This window comes from Dunckerocampus dactyliophorus, chromosome 17 (genome assembly GCF_027744805.1).
Source record: "Dunckerocampus dactyliophorus isolate RoL2022-P2 chromosome 17, RoL_Ddac_1.1, whole genome shotgun sequence".
Lineage (NCBI taxonomy): Eukaryota > Metazoa > Chordata > Actinopteri > Syngnathiformes > Syngnathidae > Dunckerocampus > Dunckerocampus dactyliophorus.
The window spans coordinates 22,476,220-22,498,182 of record NC_072835.1 but is presented as its reverse complement, the minus strand read 5'-3'; the positions used below and the strand labels follow the sequence as shown (position 1 = coordinate 22,498,182).

The following is a 21,963-nucleotide window of genomic DNA, read 5'->3' as shown; positions in this document are numbered from 1 at the left end:
CACCACACCGGCTAGCTACTAGCCAGACTAGCTTCACCACACACTCGCTCACAATGACTGCCAATGCCATTAGCGAAAGGTAACGCTGTCTCCGCTGCTGCTGTTTTTATTTTTGAGTTGGAAAAAGTTAACACCAGGTCTAGCGTTCCTTTCGATGCTCCTGCCTTAAATCAATGCACCTAGGAAGGAAGATCCGCTAATGCTTAAAATGACCAAAATACTGTAAGTATTACATGTTATCATTAATTATTTTTGTTACTACACGGTCATAAAACCTTCTTGGAGGTTTTTTTAATAGCGGGCCTTCTAGGTGGAATAGATGTGTCCCATTATGTGCATTCTTAGCCGCCTCTTTTTATCTGTTATTATGTCTTTAGAACACACAGAAAAGAGAAAGAGATGTGTGTTCATGTCACACATAAGGATTGTGGATGATGGGCAAAATTCCACAAATATTGCACTTTTCCTTTAAGGTAATGTAATGTCTCAATGTTTTGTGTCATTACTGCCACCTAGTGACCAGAATACTACATACAGTATCACTTGTATTTCAATATGTTTTGACTAATAATAGTCCATAGTCTACCACGGAACAGCAATTAATTAATTACCCCTGTGGGACGCAATTATGTGACCTCAGCTGTTTTCCACAGACCACCAGGCACCGCCCTTTGAATATTTACCTCATGAAATTGCTTCGAGTGACGCTAGCAAGATGAGACGTGCATTTGTGTATGCTGGGAAAACCGGCTGTTTGTAGGTGACAACATCTGTCAGAAGGCTGGCTATTGTCTGCCCGTCCATCGAGGAGAGGTGAGCCTAAACACACACTCCTTTTTCGTCCATTCAGTGTAAATAAAAAGACGCTTCGTCACAGAGGCGCATATACTTTGTGACATTTTGTTTGGCAGTGAAACAGCTGCTGCGCCTCAACTTGACCCGATGCTGCACGCTTTGGTGACTTCACCTGCACACAACGACTTCTTGAATCTGTTCCGCCTTTTGTACAACAGCTTGGAAAAAGAGAAAGCCTTTGAGGGAATTCTTCCCTGCACACTTTCCCTCCCTCTCTCTGTGTTTGGACACAGCTTGCACTGTGTTTGCAGATGACTTGACAATCCCCACATGGCTGTTTTCCAAATGTTTATGTTGTAGTCCTAGTGGCCAAAGCCTCGCCCAAGGAGACGAGAAAAAAGATCAGCTCGCGGGTTCTGTGTCTGGATGTGTACATATGGACCACAAACACAACAAGTGATACTCACAGGCTCGATGACAGCGGGCTCTCCTTTCTGTCCCTTCTCACCACGAACGCCGTCGATCTGCACGGCAAACATGATGGCACCATTAGTTACATCTCTTGTGATCTTTCCAACCTTCTACATCATGTCCAGTGTTGTTCACCTGTCCGTAATACTCATTGGTCTCGGCAGGAAGCACTTTGGACCCTTTGTCTTGGTACTCCAGATCGTCATAGGTGTCATACAGATCCATGTCATCATAGTCAGTGATGATGGCCTCTTTGAATCCGTCCAGGTCCTTGTAGTCGTCTTCGCCCTCCACGCCCAGGCCGGTTCCAGTGGCGATGGAGCCACCAGCACCAGTGCCTGCGCTGGCCGAGCCGCCACCGGTCGTGGAAGATCCTCCTACTGAGACGGAACCGCCGCCAGTGGATACAGAACCACCTCCAGTAGCCCCACCGCCAAGCGTGATGGTGGAACTGCTGCTGCTGCTTCCTCCGCCACCTAAGGTGATGGTGCTGCTGCTGCTGCTACTGCCACCGCCACCGCCGAGTGTGATGGTGGAGCTGCTGCTGCTGCTACTGCCGCCGCCGCCTAGAGTGATGGTGCCACTGCTGCTGCCACCTCCAACACCAAGGTCAATTGTGCTGCTGCCACCCCCGACACCAAGGTCGATTGTGCTGCTGCCACCTCCAACACCGAGGTCAATTGTGCTGCTGCCACCGCCGAGTGTAATGGTGCCGCCGCTGCTGCTGCTTCCTCCACCGCCTAGATGGATCGTGCTGCTGCTGCTGGTACCTCCATCGCCCAGAGTGATGGTGCCACTGCTGGTGCTACCTCCACCACCAAGATGGATCGTGCTGCTGCTACTGCTACTGCCACCTCCACCGCCAATGTGCAGGGTGCTGCTGCCACCACCGCCACCACCAATGTGAACTGTGCGGCTACTGCTGCCTCCTCCGGTGGTTATGTGGCTGTCCACTCCGTAATCGTAGCCATCGCCGTAGTCGTCATAGGAAGTTCCAACCTAAGAAAATAGAAGTTATTCATACATGTGTCTCACTGGCGCTAACAGCCGCACGATTCCGGTCAACCTACTGTTGTTTTATTGATGGTGAAGGAGCTTCCCCCGCCGCCGGTGACGACCCTCGTTTCCACAGCGCCCCCTGCGCCCAGGTCAATCTTTCCAGTTGTTCCCAGGTCCAGCTGACCACCGGTGCCGGTGCTGGTTATGGTGATACGCCGGGAGTCGTCATCGTCTTCTGGGGTTGCCGGCGTCAGCTCGTCGTAGTAGTTCTCGTAGTTGCCGTAGCTGTCATAGCTGTCATAAGAGCCGTCGTCTCGGCCACCTGTTGCAGTTGACGAAGAGCTGCTTGACGAGCTCGAGGAGGACGAGCCAGAGGATGATGAGCTTGAAGACGACGAGCTAGACGAGATGGAAGTCACCACTTTGCCCCCAGCGCCGACCCTCACGTCATCTCTGGAAACAGCGCCTGTAACCTGTAATGTACGCCAGTGCAACTTATTGTGCATATATTGACAACCTTTTTAGAAGGAGCCACTTATTGATCATCTACCTTAACCTCCTTTTCCTCTGCGTCGGCAGTTGATTCAAGAGGCTTTCCGTCCACATCCTCATAGTAAGGGTATTCATAATAATAGCTGTCCTCCTCTGTGTTCTGAAGGTAATAAACAGAGGCAATGAGAGATTATCTGTGATTAAATGCTTGATTCCTAAACCCAGCATGATAGTACTGGATCAGGCTGTGTCGTATGAGCAACAGACAAGCCATCAGTCAGCTGCAGGAATGCCTTCAGACCTGTAGAAACCTTTACTGGACGTCCCTGTTCGAACTTGTTACCCCAGAATGACAAATGGCTCATGTCATGCACACAAAGGTCACCTGTTCCTTCTTTTTAACGCCTCGTGGGGTTAATTAGCATGAGTGTAGAGGCGGAAAAGTGAAGTAGAGGAATTTAGCTTTGGACATGGCACCATTCATCATCATCATACCCGGCCACGATGAACGGACTAATAACCTGATGAACCTTTGCACCCTGTCAGCTGAAATGAAGTGTTCTTGTCCAAGGTGCAACAGGCTCTTGCTCGCAAGGGGTCATTCAAGATCAACTGTAATCAGTGGTGGTTTCAACGAAACTAGAAAACACGTTACATTTTGCAGCAAGGACCACTGCGTTGAAGAGAGGAAAAAGGCGCATCACTCACATAGTCGTCGGTGTTGGGGTCCTGGTTCTGTGGCTGGTCGGGCACCGCCACCTCACAGTCGGGGCTGTAGTGCTCGCAGTAGTCATAAGCAGCGCGGTGGTCTGCAACAATCATTAGCTGCTGGATATCTCCCTGGAAACCACAAGAAACAGGAAGCGTGTGAGACTCGACTCGGAGTTATGCATTTAAACAAACAAGCTTGGATCAAATTGAATAGCTGGCTTGTCAACAAATAAAAATAAGAACGATCTGCTGGTTGAAAGTAGGCCAGGGATTCGAAAGGGTCTGACTTCACAACACTGGCAGGCTCCTGCACTGTTCATTTTCAATACATGGTACTCATCCTGCCGAGGTTCTGAAGAATGATTATTGCTTCGCAGCTGATTGTGAAATATGAGTGATTCTGCACAAGACCATCCGAGCATGAGCAGACCTGCAGACGGTACCAGTCGTCCAGGTTTAACTTACAGGAGAAGGCATGGGCGGTAAAATGGTTATTTAAGAACGCTGACAAGAGGAGGCAGAACTCGTGAGATTGATGGGAACAAGCACGAGAAGGAAAAAGCAAGCGAGTGAGGAGGAAAAAAACAAAGGCTCTGTGGGATCCCCGGGCTACACAGGGAGCTGGGTGTGAGTGTGTGCTACAAGTTGCTGTATTGCTTCTGTCCAAACATGTTCTCATCACACATTTAAAGGCAATGATGTCATCATTCCAATACAGAATCAACAAACTGAGAAAAGGGAATAATGAGGCAAACGATGGGAATGGACTCCCATGGTGTTTTTAATTAGGATCATGCGGGCCTTGCCAGCTGAGACTCTTGAAGCACAGCTCCCACACAAACAAGCCGAGTGGACATTCTGCACACAAAAGCCGTGTGATCCTTTAATAGTCCTCCTCAGGATGATGTTTCCTGCTCTGTCCTTGGCTTATCACTAGCGTTTACTTTGGATGCAAGAAAACAAATCCCAATGTTTCCTCTGAGACGGGAGGAATGAAGTAGCCGCCACGCAGCGTCCCTGCCAGCTACGAGCCTCCCAGGAAACGTCCGAATGTCTGATGTATTCATCTAAATTCGGGGATTAAGCGAGGGTTTAGTATCAGTGACAGCGTGTGTTGTTTTTGTGTTGCATTGGCTGAGGCAGTGAATCGCAGCTGCACTGTGAAGGGACAGGAGGATCTCAGACGGGAATGAGCTCAGACTTGGTCAGGAACACGATGAAAAAGAAGCAAGGCTTGTTGAGAACAACGTGACCGCGATCACAGGCCTTTGTTCTGCTGCGTGGCTGTCACAAAATAACAGCAACAAGATGAATTTATTACCTACGAAACGCTTCCGTCTTAATCTGAAACATCCATCATCAGTTGAATGTGCAGATGTCTAAGGTTATCTCTTGCCCATAACTGAAGCCATAAAATAAAAGCAAACCATTCAGGAGCTTGACCGTCATCAGCGTAGAATCTGCAGAGGCGCCACACCTCCATGAGTCAGGTTTATGTCCTGATCCCCTGTGACATCTGACTTCCTTTCTTTGAGGCCGTGGTGCTCTTTTTCAGTGCATGTCACTCTGCAACCTGATGTATGCAGCTGTTGTGCAGATGTAATGTTCTCTACCGTAACGCAACTGGAAGCTAATGCGACATTTCACATTGACGTGCGGCTGGCAGCCCGCTGAAATGTGATACGTCTGTGTCTATTCTGTTTAGGAACATGCAAGCCAAGCCTTTCAATGAACCTCATTGATCAAATATGTCACATATGGAATGACTGATATGCAAATATGACCATCACAGAGGAGCTAAACGGTGGAGTCACAACTGCAAAAAACCTCACCCTGTTTTGCTTGTGTCCAGGTGGGGGCAGGAGAGAGCTCCCCTCTCTCAGGACATGGCCAAACATCTGTCTCTGTCTGAACTCGACCCAAACTGATTCAGGCTGGACTCATTGGACTCCAGCCTCTGTTATTGTGATGATTTGTATGATATGTGCTTTCACAGTGTTGCAGCATGAACCTCTGCAGATCTTTGCAGTGTGGTGTCCCCCCTTGCAGGACAATGATGAGACGTCACAATCGTCTCTTCGAAATGCCATTGTTTACTTTTTTACGCCTCACCGAGCAGCTTAAGTAAGTTAAATCTCCCTGACACATGTGGTGGCGGTGGGCCCCACAGAGCAAGGAGGACCCTGGGAGGTCCAGGCTGCATTTTTTAAAAGTGAGCTGCAGTACATAAACATTATTTACGCACTCACAAGACTCGGCACCAGGCCAACTCTTAGCTCTGTGCATGGTGGTGATATATCAGCAGCAGGCCTACAAAAAGTTTGCATACTGTCCCTTTAAATGCATGAAGATACATAGCATGTTCTTTTATTTTTCCCTGAAGCTGCAGCTGGATGGCAGCCCCCCTCCAAACGCATGCCAACAGTAACAGACCACTGCAGGAAGCCACTTTAACCACCCCGCCTCACCTTAACCATCCTGACCGCCCACCGCAGTCTGCTAAAGATTTTAATCCCACGTCTCTACGGACTACCGGCAGCCATATTCCCATTTCCTGTTCTTTAAGGGAACCAGATCGCAGTTTGGCCTCTTATAGCAGACATAGTGTTTGCCCCCCCCACTGACGGAAATCTTACACAGAAAGTGCTGAGGGGGCACTCCAGGCCAGGGCTTGCTGACATTGTGATGGAATAAAAGGGAGCAAACATCTGACACGAGTTAGAGAAATTCTCTTAATTGTGCACGGTGGAAACTCCATCGTAGCGCTTTCCATTAGACTAGAAGTATGGAAAAGTGTGACACGTACTTTGGACTGGATGATGCACACACATTTAAGGACAATGACAATGTTTTAGAGAAGGGAAGATGATCATATTTTCACTGATGGAACAACTGCTGTCCAATGATGACGTCAACTGAGTAGAATTTCCAATTAACCTGAAGTTCTACCAAAACCCAGCAGGGGGAGACTACAGTTGTTGACTTGTCATGTGCATACCACGGATTTTGTTTTCGATCCGTTCCTGAGGAAAATTCAGGCTGGTACTGATCTGAAACCGATACTTTGTGCAAATTCACCTGATGTGTCTGGTACATTTTGAAATGTGGTGTATTTCATATCAATTTATAGAATTATATCCATCCATCCATCTTCTACGCCCATTATCTTCACTAGGGTGACAGGTATGCTGGAGCCTATCCCAGCTGACTTTGGGCGAGAGGCGGGGTACACTTCATTTATTCATTATTATTTGTTAATTAATTACATTATTAATTTAAATTAATTCATAATTAATTTGTTTTAGTAATTTATTTGAGGAGAGAATCATATAAAATATGTGAAAAATGTATTTTAAACAATAAAAAGCGTAAGTAAAATAATAAAACCATTAAAATAAATGATTAATTCTTAAGAACTACTATAAGAATTAACACTTTATTCACAATTCACACATGGTTCCTTTTACGATCGGTTATCCTTTCAACAGACAAACTAAGATAAACATTACCTCAAATGAGTGAAGTAGCGATATTTTGATCTGACAATGGATTTTAGAGCATGAAGAGATGGAATCGAGGTATTGATTCTTCAGTATCGATCAAAAATTCTACAAATCCTTACGCCTATAAATCAAATAGTAGCCCTTTAAGTGTTTCCTTGGATTGACCAATCCAAGGTATCACACAAAGTCAGCAACGCCCAAAAGGACAAGCAGAATCAAATGCATGGTTAGCACCCTAACGAGACACATCTGGATGACGTCACGTTGCAAGACTGACATCACTCTTTCCAGAAGACGACCTCTGGTTAGGCTCCTCTTCCTCAACCAACCCATCGTTAAGCCTCGTTTACACTTGCAGGCACTTTGTCCCTGCAGTGCTACGCAGTTGTGCGTGCCAGTGAGTAAACTGGTCGTGAGCAGGTGTGAAATATGTGTGATCTGTGCGGGGCACACATCATTTCTGTGAACTAGTCGTGAATGCAACACAAACGCACAGCAACAAGGCGGGTAGTGCGTATCAAAGTGTGCCTCTGCGTGTGTCATTCACATGAATGGGTTAACTTTTCCACTTCCTCTTTGCTGGGAATTCTCAAGTAATTTCTCCAGCGTCTTGGATCTTCCTTGTGATTTTCTTTTAATAGCTAATCATAGTGCCCAAAGCGATGTCCTCTAGTCAGCAATTCCCTCTCCCACACTGTCCATGTCTCTTTTTTTATGTTCTAGTTTATTGCATCCTTCCTGCTCTTTGCACATTCTTTACCTGCAGCTACGGGAAAATCTAGACTTACTTTTCTTTGCATTAGCTGCTTCTCTGAGTTCAGTATCTTGTAGGTCCCTTGCAAATAGAAGAATTTGTGAAGCTATGGGGTGATGCCTGCTGTGGCGTGGCGTCACGTAGGACACAGCGGGACTAAATAATGCCACAACTGCTTCACGGATGCGGGAAGTGCCGGTGACATACCCGCGTGGGAACAATGCGCGACACGCTTACTATTGTCGTGCACTAGACGTAAACGCTACCAAATGCCCACCATTTTCCGTCCAGAATTGCGTGCCAAGTGTGTAATTTATGCGTAAACAAAACTCATCTTCACGCTTTTCAGGCGTGCCATAAATAAATGACGGCAAATTGTGAGACAATGCTGAGGCAAAATGCGTGCAAGTGCAAGTGTAAATGCCGCTTTACCCCCATGGCTCATGATGCCAACAAACACAAAACAATAACTTGACTACAATACCTTGGCCCAGCTTTAGTGAGCAGATAAAAACGGTGACCCTCTAATTACATTGTCTTTAAACGGCACAGGCGCTAGAAATGCTACAATCCACCAAGATGGTACTTACGGAGGGGTGGACGTTTGTTTCGGTGACCACGACATCCATTACAGAAACCAAACCACAAACCACTCTGGGGTACGGTAAGTAGTACTGGTCTCGGCTTCACAACTCCCTAACCGCTATGGAGTTTACTGTACATTCAGCTGTGTTTTGTGCATTATCACCCACTGAGGTGGACTGTCTGGGCTTCTGCAAACACAGAATATGAGCTGATGTAGCAAATATTTCACTGACATACAGTCAAACAACACATGCAAAGAAATGTGATTCAATTTGCGTATGTGGTCCGAAAAGTGACGACTGTTGCTTCTTAAGGCTATGAAGGACCATTTGGGAGAATTCATGTTTTTTTTCTTCCTTTTACACATTATTATTCTGGCACGACCGGCTTGGCTCGCACTAAAAACCCTGCACGCTTCTCGCCGGCAGAAAAAAAAAAGAAAAAATCAGACTAAACTTGTGAAGGGGTGAAGGGAGCGAGAGGAGAACAGAATTGGCATCATTTGGAAAGTATGCACTGAAGTTTTTCCACTTTCTTTGAGAGTCTGCCCTGCTTCCAGTCTGGCAGACGCGCAGCTGTAAGCATCCCCTGCAAAAATGAAAAAAACCTCCCCGTTCCCACGGTAACAGTAGACAACTGGGCTGGCGATAGTCAAGATTAAGATGGTTGGAGTATCACCTCATTCTCAGTAAAACAACTGTGGCTGACAAGGCAGTCAGTGGGTGAGTTCTACCTATAAATACTTAGCGCTATTAGGTTTGTTTTTGAGGGAGATAATAATAGTGAGCAGCTATAATTACAACTTGTTAAATACTTGCTGTCACATGGCCTGACTCAGCTCATCCAATAAAGTCCAAGATCTCTCTCTCTCTCTCCAAAGTGTTTCTAAATGTAAAAATAGTTCTTTCGGATGAAAAGTAGAAATTCACAAGGTACCCAACTGAGCACCCTTCAATTGATATTGTGTGGAATTAGCCTGAAAAGCCAGTATCTCCTTTTATGTGAAACAAAAAATGATTTTTTTAAATGCATATTTACATATTTCACCGCGGCTAAGCAGTGTGATGTCATATTTCACACTGCAAGCAAGGGGGAAGCAAGGTCAGAGGTCATCTGGCTCTGCATCAGTCAGGCGGCCTCTGCTACTAATTACTATTGAGGGCCTTGAAACAAGCACAACTTTGGCGGGACAAAGGCAACACTATTCCTGTCTGCATTTCTCACAGGAGTCGTGTGTAGGAGTTGCACACAAAAGCCTGTTTTAAAAATCCAGAATAAAAAGTATTCTGCACCCATTTTAAATGCGTCTCAGAGGTCCTACACTAGTGCATTAAAAGAGCGTTGTCCAAAATCGCACGCCATTTTGAGCATCTGTAGCTTTCACACTAATGAGCTGCGGCAAACCTTAAAAAAAAATCCTTCTTCTTCGCGTATTCAAACTCCTCTTCCTCCGTGTCAGTACAACGTAAGACACAGCTTACCTGCTGGGCATAAAGATTCAACTTGTTCTCTTTCAGAAGAGCCTAAATCCATGCCTCTACTCCAAATGGTTCAGTGACAGCTTTACCTTTACTTTGGGAACGGCTTTTTTAGCCCAAAAAACTCTGGCTTGCTCAGGGGTTAGGGCCGGTAGAAATATGACATCAAGTGTCATATTTCTGCTTCTTGAATTTATTTGTCATATTGATGTGTCATAGAAAAGGGGAACAAGTAAACCGCCACTTATGAAATTAAAATAAATAAAAAAACTTAGGACAGCTCAGCAACCGCAAACAGTTTGTCAAGTGCCAGCGGTCACAATAAGACATTTTTGGCTGAACAAAAATGAACCCCGGAATGGACTCAAGAGACATTTACTTGTTGTGTACAACATATGAAGTATCTGGCATCTTAAATGGAGCTATTTTAGCTCCAAACTAAAAGTTCTTGTTTGACAGTGTCATCAATTATTGCTAAACTGTCCTTCAACAAGCTAGCTCATAGCATCTATACAGCTCAGGCACTGACTGTCCAAAGTGATCTAATCCCCACTCAGCCAAAGCCCTCTAAAGCACACAGCTCGCACTACTGTATGTTGTGATTTAGAATGCCATGCACACTCATTCGACGTGTCTGCGGAGGAAGTGGCTGCCACCGCAAACCTCAAACGGGCACAAATGACCTCTAAATGCCAGCTTGTACGGAATACCTCGAAACGTTGATGCCTTAACATCTTAAGTATGTGCGATGTGAGACAACAAATGCATTTGACTGCACTTGGTCAACATTCAAGTGTGACTAGGTGACTTGAGCAGGTAACAACAGTGGAATCTTCAAAGTCGGATCTCCGTTAGTGAATCGTGAGTGGGAAATACGCCTAAGCCTCATGCTAAAAGTTAAGAGTATACACAAGAAGTTGTCAGGGTGTTGAGTTGCCACAGGGCTGTCCATGTTGTGTTAGGCTTCGTTCACACGGGAACGCTCCTGAGTTACTTTTTTTGGCAGGTTGAAAAAAATGCGCGTCCACACTGTGCCGCATTAGTAAATAGCTGCATCCAGACGGGAACGCATGACTGGGGTGAAAACCATGCAATACGCAAGGTACACCTACGTGTGGCGCTGTGAATAGACATGCAGATGGAACCACGCGACACACCATACTATGGAAGAAGGTAGAATGCATGCGCATAAGTCCGTCGTCTTCCACCCTCCAAGGCTCGTCTAGACTTAGGACAAAGTGTAATTACCTCTTGCTAGTCATATTGGGAGTGTAAGACATGGAAATACCGGGAGCATGTCGACCATGGTGTGTCATGACACTCAAAATATTCTGATATTATGTTGGCTCGTCGTCAAAGCTCACTTCAGGTCACCTGACGGCGACAAGTTGGTGACATCATCGTTTTCAAAAAGCAACAGGTTGCTTGTCTATAAGGAAACAATGAGCCAGCGTTTTCAGTTGTTACCACTGTGGAAGCCGTTTTCCAAAAATATCGTTTCAGGCCACCCAGAATGCCGTTTCCGTGTGGATGAGAGGCTAAAACAATAAAATACTTTGCCGTTTTGATCTGAAACCTCTTCGGGTGGATAGCCCCTTAGACGTAGCAGGCTTCATCAGTTCATGGTCAGCGACTGGGTGGGAAAAGTCTAGCCTGACCGACCAAAACCCGGAGGTTCTCGATCTTAGAGGTTCCACTGTATAGTAAAAACTATGCAGATGTCTGCCCCCTTACACAAATTCCCGATCTGTAACAACTTTACTATGAAATGCTGGTAAAATGTCATGTTTTGGTAAGATCCAGAGCTTTGTTTACAGGCAACTTCACAAGACTGGATTAGAATTGCTCCAAAAAACAGTTGCATGTTCCATATTTTTGGAAGGCAACTGGATTCAAACAAATTCTCCTGAGAAGACTTTGTTCAACAGCAAAGACTTAAGGCAAGCCATGAAACAACAGCCGGTAGCTGGGATGTTGCCTACCTCAAAGACCTCTTCATCAAGTATCCTGGTTCCAAACACTAGAATTCCTTTGGTATCGATGATGGGGTGGGCTGACCGGAGCAACTTCTGGGTGGTCTTCTTTTTACAGTCCAGAATGAGGGTGATGGTCTGCCTGTGTACGCTGATGGCCACTCGATGCCACCTGGAGACAAGAGGGAGCAGGTAGCGGTGGCAGTTCACACACTTACTAGGTTACAGGCGGGATACGTGCACCCTCCAAACAGGCCCCGAGTGGGCGCTGCCCTGCATTCAAATTCAATTCTGTGTGTTTTGAGTGAGCTGATTTTGATTCAGCTATGCTAAGTCAGCCTAGCTGGCCCACCTACTTTCCATCAGCCAGGTTGATTCCCCGGAAAAGAGGGTAGTCCTCCGGGCCAGGTTTGCCCGTGTGGTCCTCGTACAGGAAGACGGGCGAGCGACCCATTTCCAGTCCCACCTGCTGGATTCCCTGCTCATTGTAGACGGACAACAGGAAGGACTGGCTTCCCTTCTTGGGCCTCACTGTGGCCAAGATGGAGAAGTCCTCGGGGAATACATCACCTGGAGGGACAAAAGAAGGAAAGACTTTCATTACGGGGTGTGTGAGGCTAGAAACAGATAATGGATCAAAGCAGCGACAAACTATGAGAAGGGGATAAGCAAGCAACACAAGGAAGCAATTTGCTGGAAAAACTGGCAGCACATTCGCTTGTAAAAACAGTAAAGTTTGATAAACTATCATTGAAACTGCTCCACACCATCTGATGATGCGAGCAGACGCTGGGCTAAGACAAAATGTGGGTGAGATTTTTTTTAGGCGGTTAGGTTTTTGTTTTCCAATGAAAAAACCATCAACGACGCTGTAAATAAACGCTGAAACTAGAGGATTCATTAAAAGCCGCGTGCCTTCTCTCGGCTTGGGTTTTCCCAGGATCCCAGGAAGAGGGCGGGCTTCCCAAGCATCCTTGGCGATGGTCACTAATGTGAGGGTCAGACTGATGTTTCCCTACTTTATAGGTCCCCTTTTAAGCAAACATGACTTATAATGTGTGCCCCTACAGCCTGTCTGTGAGCACCAAACATGAAAAAAATCATCTCTCTGAGAGACGAGGCACTCAAATGCTCGCTTTTGAACATCTGGGCATGCTTCGCTACGCATCCTAAAAAATATGGGACCTTTGAATAAAGAAATGCTTTTATTGAAGCCGTCACCGGCATGACCCTTCACTAAATAGCGGACAAACCACTCAGATTCCAGTCATCATTCCCTGCTGCTTGATGTGAGCAAAAATTCCAGACGTTTAACTCAAGACGTGGGAAAACTTTAGTGGAGTGGAGTGGAGTTAACAAAAAGTGTTAACAAAAAGGAACAAAGTAGGTTTTCAAGCGACGTGGATGTGTCAAGGTTTGCCGCATGCAGTTATCGTTTTCCTTGTTTGTCAGCTGTCTTCCTGCTTTTCTCCACCATCATGTGGAGAGCACATGGCTTGGCAGCCTCTCTGGAATTTCATCTCGCCATCAGATGATGAAGATGAGGATAATGATGGAGCTTTAAGAAGCTGGAAGAAGAAGACGGAATATAAGGAAAGTCAGAAAAACCATGACCCATGCTGACTCAGAGATGATGACTCAGGACTATTAGTGCACAAGTCAGGGGTCAGACGAGGGTTAAAGGGACACAGGGAAGTAGGGCACGGGCAGAAATGTGGATTTTTGAGAAATGACCTCCATCTTTAAGGAGGTAATTGACCGAAATAGATTTTCTGTTCAGTAAACAGGCTAAGTATCATTTAGAAAGGCTCAGGTTTCTCTGGAATGCGCTCCCTTGCTCTCTAATGGCGGCTTCAAGGCTGCCGGGTGGAAGGATACCTTATTGTGGAACCTGGCTAGACGGGTATGAAGAGGCTCTGGTGCCAAAAGAGGCAATGAGCAACTGGGAAAGTCACCTCCATATCTCAAACAGGCCAATTAGACACTTGTAAGTTAGTTAAAGAAACATTTTAAAGGGTTTTATTTAGATAAACGTGCTTCAACTGTTACATTTTAAATTCCACTGGGAGAGTTCTTTGACAGTCTCATTGGGAAAACGGCCGGAGTTCAGCGTAAAAGGCGTTTTAAATGGAAACACTCGCCAGAGGAGAAAAAAAAAAGTTCATAGCGAGAAGGCAAAATGATGTTCATGTGTCTGTGTCATCTGTTTTACAGTGCAGCCTTGGTTAGCTTCATTAATTCGTTCCAGAAGGTCCAACTCTAACCAAAACGGATGCTAACTGAATCAAATTTTCCCATAAGAAATCACATAAAGCCAATAAATCTGTTCCAGAATGCCAAAAATGTTAACACAAAACACGTTGTCATAGTTTGACATTATAGTCTTAGTTTAGTTAGTCGGTTGCTGATTACATCATAGACGCGCTACGTTTGCCATTTTGTAAGCTAGCTAATAGGATGCTAACAAGGAAGGACATTTTGAGATAGAAAAAAAATAAAACAAAAACTTTAAGAACAGAGTTGGACTCCCGCAGTGTATTAACAACACAGCAACATGCAGGCTGCATCGTAGGCCAACTGGAGAATGCCAGCAAATGAAGCAAAAGTTGTTGCGTAAATTTTCAACGTTAACTGGAAAACACTAACCGAGATTCCAATGTATACTTAAATATCCATAAATAATACTAGGTAAGTCTAAAAGAGTCTTTAAAAACTACAAAATGAGCAGCAATTTGACAGAAATACAATTATGGTGAAGAAATACTAAACGAAAAATCTGACTAAAATGCTTTGTAGGAACTCAAAATACAAGAATCGTACCACAAAAAACATATTTTCAGTAAAAAGCTTTGGATCTGAATGTATTTTTGTATCTACATTCCCTGCTAAGTACATATAAGTGTGACAAAATTAGCAAAAGATTCCGTTAATACATCCTGTGGAAGCGTTTTAATATTATGCATACATAGCATGCTCAGATGCTAACTGTTTTTAGCTAACAGATCAGTTAGATGATGCCAAACACAAGTAAAACGTCTTCACGTCAACCTTTTGGAGTGTTTCCTTGCTTTTTAGAAAAGTAGGCTATGCCTTATACCGAAAAGTCACTATTATGTCAAAATAGGTGAAACAGGAGTCCTGTTAAAGCTTTTACAGCCCCCCAGTAGACCTGCTGTTGAGTCACAGCACGCCAGCCGACACATTTGCCAACAAAACTGTAAGCTGCTGTTTTTATTCTACGTTCTGCGTCGAATGAAACGTCATAAACCCTCATGGCGAGATGTTAATTTCTACATAACCTCAGCAGACGCTATAATTGTCTTGCACTTTCACATCGTAAAGGTATAAGAAAGGACTTGTGTCGGCTTTTCAACGCATCATCCTTTCCACCCATTTGCCTAATGACTGCATGTCGGCGCTCGCTTGTTCTTTTCCAGAACATCACCGCAAGGCAGCCTGCGGTGACCGCGTTGTCTAACACGGTCAGCATCTCTTTGTCGTTCGTATGTGACCCGGTTTTTAAAGTGGTTTGAAAAAAAAAAAAAAAAGCTACGCTAAATAATTGTGGCAAGTTTTACATCCAAGGCCGGCAGCCAAAGTCAGAGCTGAGTGGCTAACTGAAGGGAAAAAGAAGCAAATAGAGTGATGTCACTGGCAAGGCCGCCTTCTGGAATAAATTATATTCTCGAGTCCAGGCAAGACGTGGACTGGACGAGACAAAGGCTGCGTTCAGGTTTGTAGTTCGGTACTGTGATCTGGACCCAAGCGCGCATTAGGGGTGGGTCCCTAACATTATTGTGATATTGTGCGAATGATAACGATGACATCACAATACAGCAGGGGTGTCAGAAGATCTCGCGAGATTAAAATGTGGCAGGATTTCTTGTTCAGAAACAAACTGTCGATAATGAATACATTAATTCATCACACAAAAAAGGAAAATGGACTTGCTAATTTTGCCGGCCTCAATATATTGCCATGTGCATGCGTCCCCCGCCTCCAAATACGCAGGAAAATGAATGTGAAAATGTTTTTTGTGTTGGCGTATAAGCGGCCTTTCCGGCTGGTTTGCACCTTACGACGACGTGGTGCACCGTGGATCCACCAGTGGAGCGTAATTACAGCACACGCGTCCAAAAAGAGAAGGACTACTTCAAAGTGAAAAGTGTCGGGTTGATTCTGGAGCTTGCAGGCCAAAGTTTTTCTCCACTTTTGTCTCTGAAGTTTGTCGGAGGCCAAGCGAGCATCTGACATGGAGGTGGTCTACACAGAGGCTTATTATTTGTCTAAACCACATGACTGCACTCTTCTTCTGCCTTTTTTTGTGCTTTTTATAAAAACGATCATTCCAGGAGTAAGGATATCTGATTCTTGGGGGGGGGGGGTGTTGGAAAATAGTGAATGTAAGAAGACACCACAAGGCAGAAATGATGGAAAGCAGAGAAGTTGAGAGAGCAGATCCAAAGCCACGTCAGCGAGATTGAACAAACAGAATCCTGTCACGCTATCCTGACCGCTTTCCCATCATCGACTTCTGCTTACAACACAAGGTTGACCCGATTATTCGTCGGCCTGTGCTAGGAACCCTGCACTCGCCAGTTTGTGCTCGAAGACGACCTTTAAGCTTAAGGAAATTGAAAATAGCTGCAATAACATTCCTTAAAATAACTTCTGGTGAACATTCCACCAATTGGACTTAGTGTGACTTTTAACGTTAGGTTTGTGACGTCATTGTTGTGTAAATGATGGCCTTGCTAGATCACATACAATACGCTAACATTGTTAAGGTTGAACGTTTGGCAGGCCAGGGACTTACGATGACAGCATGTGTGGTTGAAAAGAACGGTGGTTGAAAAGAACAGATTGCACAAAAAATGTCAACAATTACAAATTAAACGTCATAAAAATTGGCGTAAAGTGTTTTTTGGTCCAAATAAAATGATTGGTCACTCACGGCTGTCCGGTATTTACATACTGGAGATCACCAGGCCATCGACAATTCACTGATAAATGTGTAGCCTGATATGTACATACATTCGGCATGTATTCAAAGTGCGACAAGATTAGCAAAAAATTTGCATTGTAATACATCAGGTTTACAAACAATGCTCATATGCTAACTGTTGTTAGCTAACAGCTCACTTTAGACGATTCAAATGACAAGTTGAACGTCTTTACATCAACCTTTTGGGGTTTTCATTGCTTTTGTAATGGATGCCAGCCTGTGAGGCTGCGCAAGTGTACGTTGGTAAACCTCACTCCCTCTGCCTTAAGAGCTGCGCTGAACACGCGGTCGACAGTCCGGGCTTTTGGCCGTGTGGTCAGCGCTCTCGCCTCCCATTACGAAGGTCCTGTGTTTGAGCCCCAGTGCGGGCGGTGTGAAACAGGGCGGGTTACACTTTCTCAGTCAAATTAGCTACGCCCCATGCCAAAAAGTCACTATAATGTCAAATTAGGTCAAACAGGAGCCCGCTTAAAGGTTTTACGACCCCCCAGAAGACCTACCGTTGAGTCACAGCACAACAGGAAGCTGCTTTGTTGATTCTGCATCCTGGCTACACGTTCAGTGATACTGTAGCTAACGTTAATAGCTAAAGCTAGCCAAGTTGCTGTCAGTAGTTGACAACATACGGTACATAACCTGTGCGTGTGTTACGTTGGGCGTAGATTATCTACTCTTAATCCACAATGTCTCGGGCCGTACGGTGGCCCAGTGGTTAGCATTTTGGCCACACAGTCGGGAGATCTGGAAGATCTGGGTTCTATCTCCGTTTCAGCATATCTGTGTGGAGTTTGCATGTTCTCCCCATGCGTACGTTTTCCTCCCACATTCCAAAAACATGCATGTTAGGTTAATTGGAGACTAATTGTGCATAGGTATGAATGTGAGCGTGATGGTCGCTTGTCTGCATGTGCCCTGCTATTGATTGGCAACCAGTCCTGGGCGTACCCGCCTCTCGTCCAAAGTCAGCTGGGATACCCGCAAACACTAGTGGGGCAAGCGGCATAGGAAATGAATGAATGAATGATTTCTCACAATTAAGAAAATTCTTACAATCAACAAATCAAAACTTCTGCCCATGGTGAGTTGTGCTAGCTAGCTAGCTAAAAACGTTTATCTACTCTGTAACCTGGATCCTATTCAAGATGATGGAGGCAACTGGGGTCGAAGATCATCTGGTGGACAAAATGCAAACGTAAATAACGAAGTGTCAGGCGCTATAAAAGTGCCAGCTGCAGGAAATAGAAGCAGACTCGGTAAAGGGAAGAGGAAATTGCTAAAGCCCTTATGAAAGGGTGCTGTGGGTCCTGTAGATCCAGACACCTGCACAGGGATACAGAAGAGGAATCCTCACCTGGATAGAGCTGTTTGGTGGGGGCGCTGAGCTGTGCCTCTTTGGATACCCTGTAGGCCACATCGGGTCCTTGTGACGACCTCCGATGTGAGCAGAAGCCTGTTGTTTTCGTGACGCCCTCGGGCAAACTGGGAAAATCTAAAATCTTCAAGAGGTTGGCTGGTTCCGCTGCACAAAGGAGGCATAAGGACATGTTAGATGTCAGGTTAATAGCTTTAATTACAGCGCTGCTGCGAATAACAGAAGGAAGAGTATCTTTAGGGAGCATAATTCTGCTTTTTGCTGACTTGTGGGAGATGCGTACTATTCTAACACATGATTTGGGGTTTCCCTCGCAGCTAAAACGTATCCTTTCATCGCAGCCCATGCCATGCTAAAACGACTGCGGCCGTCACCGTGCAATCAGCACGCTTGTCGGTCCCGCCTGTAAGCAGGCCACCGTCGGCGTACACGCTGGGTCAACCCCACGTGAACTAACCCTGGACCACACCCCTGCTTGCCAAAACCACACAGCGCAAACAGCTGTTCCTGCGGTGACAGCGACACACAAGCATCCAGCCTCACCCGGGCCGGGGGTGGGGGGGACGAGTTGTGGACAGAAGAGAGCCTCTGGGTTGTGTCTATAGGGAGAATGGGGGTCTTTCACCAGGAGGACCAGGACACACTGACAACAGAAGGACTTTTATGGCACAGACGCTGAACAAAAGCGGGAATGCTGTTGTTGTTCCTGTGGGAGACGTCCCAAATGTCCCCTTTGGACACATGCACAGGTACAGCATTCCTGGTGTCGGGCGATAAAGGACCACACGCAGAAAAAGAAGGGAAAAAAAAGATCTTAACCAGACTCGCTGGTAGGAAATGAGCAGAGTGAAAGTGTGTTTGTGCTCTGAAGTGACCTCCAGCTGGACGCCATTACACTCGGGTCACGTGCCGATCGATTGAAGAAACACACACAGCCGAAAAAGGAAAGGGAACGCACGTGAGGTGCTACAGCTGGAGGGAGGAACGGCGACACCAAGAGTCAGCTCACAACAGAAGCCATCCCGAGACACTTAGCAAGCAGAGCGGGGCGAGGATGACTCTAACCTCAAACCGAAGCGAGACTCGTTGGCCCTTTTTCTTTTTCCCCATTTCTGCTGTTTTATTTATTTTCAAAATAGTTCAACTTTCTTCTTAAATCATTTTCATACCCATAATATTACAAATATTTCCCCAAACTAATTTTCCAAGAAAAATTACAACTTGACTTTGTTTTTGTTTGTTTCTCATAAATGTTCCGACTTACATTTTTCTTCTATTTCAACGCTACGCTACTAAAATAACATTTTTTCTCTCAGTAGAATATGACTTTTTCTGTATATTTTTATTTTATTCCCATTTCTGCTGGGTTGTTTTTTCAAGTTTCTTCTTGTAAACTGGACAAGTAAGCGTGTCGTGTTTTGGCAAACGTCTCCTTTTTTGTTCTCTTGGCAGATTATTTTGCTCATTTTAAGAAGAACATCTCAGATGATCACTTAAGCAAATTGGTGTAACTGAAACTAGCTTGCTTGTCAAAATCAAGTATTTTAAAGATAATTCCAGCTATTTCATCGACTAATAGTAGATGCGGGAGTTAGGCGTCTTCCTGTAGTACTTCCAATGTAACCTCACACCACAGAACGAAGGACGAAGGACTCGGAGCGTTTAGCCACGTTTTCTTTACAGTAGCCTGTATTGCACATTGCAGCATTGGTCTTAGTGTGCAGAAACTATTTCTTTGTGAAATGCATCCAGTGGCATCCGAGCAAAAGAAACACCATGTCTTCATTACACGACGTTAGTTGGAGGGAAAAGCTGCTGGTTATTTCCATGTCAGTAATGAAGTGTTGGACAATATCGGGTATCGGTCAGAAAGCCGATATCAAGCATCTCTACTTGAACCCCAATCCGGCACATTAACAGTACCGTGCTACTTGATCCAAAGTCAGAAACATCCTTTGTTCCTGTCATTTGAGGGAGTTTCACCTCAGTAGATTTGACAAATCTGATGGGGGTTTTTTCGGGAACCTGGTTTGGTTCCTTCTTGTACAGTACTTGGTAGACTGAGTGCGTATCGGAGGGGTACCTCGGTTAACAGCCGCCACAGTAAGCAAGTTTTTCGGTTGACATCCATGCCTTGGCTTACGTTCACCCGCTTGGTTAGCCTCCAAAATACCATCCGGTGTGTGCGCCGCCATCTTGGATCACGCACCGAAGAGAAAATCGCACGATACTTGTACGTGATCGCGCCCTCGAGCCATTTTAAGACAATAGCTTTTTAAAATTGTTTTATCAGAGTTGTAGAGAGACACACAACGTAACAAACACATGGAATAAAAAGGCGATGGACCGTACCGAGACAAGGTCCAAATAGTACGGCTTAAAGAGAAGACCGTCGTCATTTCTGAGGTATGCAAATGTGACGGGCGTGGCTCGGGAGTGTACGCGTTGAGGGTGACACCCTGTCTCATTTTACATCCACAGCACTCATTTCTGATTCCAACAACAAAACGTAAGCATTCAAACTTATGATTGTGGCAGCCGGAGTCAAACATCACCAGGCATCCTCGCCGGCGCACTTCCACAGCGTCGATGCCACCGGCAAGGTGCATGTTCATTGGTTCTACAATGTTAATATTTAGTTTCATAGATTTTATTACATTTTTGCAAGTTGTGGTTGCAGCAGAATAATATGTTTATTTTGTGTCAAACAAAACTAGGTAAAAGTAATGTTAAATGTTCAGTTTTCCATTCAGTTGTCATTTGTAATTATTTTTGCATCATTTTCTGCATGTAAAACTATAATTATTGTCTATAAAATGTGTGTCTGCAACGGATTCATTGGATTTAAATTCTTTTCTATGGGAAAATTTGCTTTGGTTAGAGGCCGTTTTGGTTGGAGTCGGACCTTCTGGTCGGACCAAGGCACCACTGTACTTCCATTGCTGAACGTTGGTAAGGGGTGCTAAAACAGCTGATCTGTACTGTCCCACTTCTGGTAGCAGCAGTTACCTAAAAGGTAGAGCTATACACCGTGTAGTCCATTTGAAGGACAGAAAATGGTCACATTTGTGGGGCGGCAATGGGCTATTTGAAAACCAAAATTCTGCGGATTAGGATGGAGAGTCGGTACAGTCAGGATTCACACGTTCATAAGAACACGGTGGCCGACCATACTGAACTACAGAAACCTCATAGACCAACATAATCCAACACGGAGCAAATGTAAGAATTGCCACCATTCTTTCTTGAAGTCCAGTATGCCATCACTTGTGTCCTAATGATCCTCATCCAGCTTTAAAACTGGACAAGATGAGACTGGATAAGATTCCAACTTCCACAAAAAGGCCAAAGCCCAAACACGCAGTTGATTGCACTTCACACAAACAGAAAGTTCATTTCAAGTGTTTTCGAGAGGCGAACTAGAGTTGGATCAGTTCGGAGCGGCGTGACCTCCTAATCAGGCTGCTCTCATCTCTCGCTCTCCCGAGCCAGCCCACACTTCCTGTCTCAGAGGAAGACCGTTATCCAAACTCTGTAATTGTGCTTCAAGTGCCGGGAGTCACGTTTGGCTCCGTGCTTAAGAGGGATTTGTTGGACGGATCCGAGCGCCGCGCCCATTAGCTTCACCCGCCCAAGTTTAGGGTATTCCTGGAGGTGAAGACCCTTCACCTGACAGCAGGTTAAGCACGCCGATGAAAGGCTGGCTTTGTCTGTCATCAGCTCACAATGAGGAGGAGAGTGACATAAGCAAACACCCCCGCAGCCTGAAGATATTCAGCATTGGGGATGATGAGAGGGGTGGTCGTCGTCGACAGATATCTACTG

At 45.4% G+C, this 21,963-nt stretch overlaps 1 protein-coding gene across 4 annotated transcripts in view; it reads right to left on the bottom strand.

The window, feature by feature from the left end:
* The window catches only part of col5a1 (procollagen, type V, alpha 1), a 67,167-nt gene that overhangs the window by 29,311 nt on the left and 15,893 nt on the right, over nt 1-21,963 (bottom strand). For all 4 annotated transcript variants that reach the window (XM_054758272.1, XM_054758269.1, XM_054758270.1 and 1 more), the window contains exons 2-9: nt 18,118-18,285; nt 12,118-12,331; nt 11,771-11,933; nt 3,466-3,597; nt 2,816-2,917; nt 2,337-2,738; nt 1,402-2,265; nt 1,263-1,319 (exon numbers count right to left, since the gene is read on the bottom strand). In XM_054758272.1, coding sequence (XP_054614247.1) covers nt 1,263-1,319; nt 1,402-2,265; nt 2,337-2,738; nt 2,816-2,917; nt 3,466-3,597; nt 11,771-11,933; nt 12,118-12,331; nt 18,118-18,285 — 2,102 coding nt within the window. The remainder of the gene's footprint in view (nt 1-1,262; nt 1,320-1,401; nt 2,266-2,336; nt 2,739-2,815; nt 2,918-3,465; nt 3,598-11,770; nt 11,934-12,117; nt 12,332-18,117; nt 18,286-21,963) is intronic.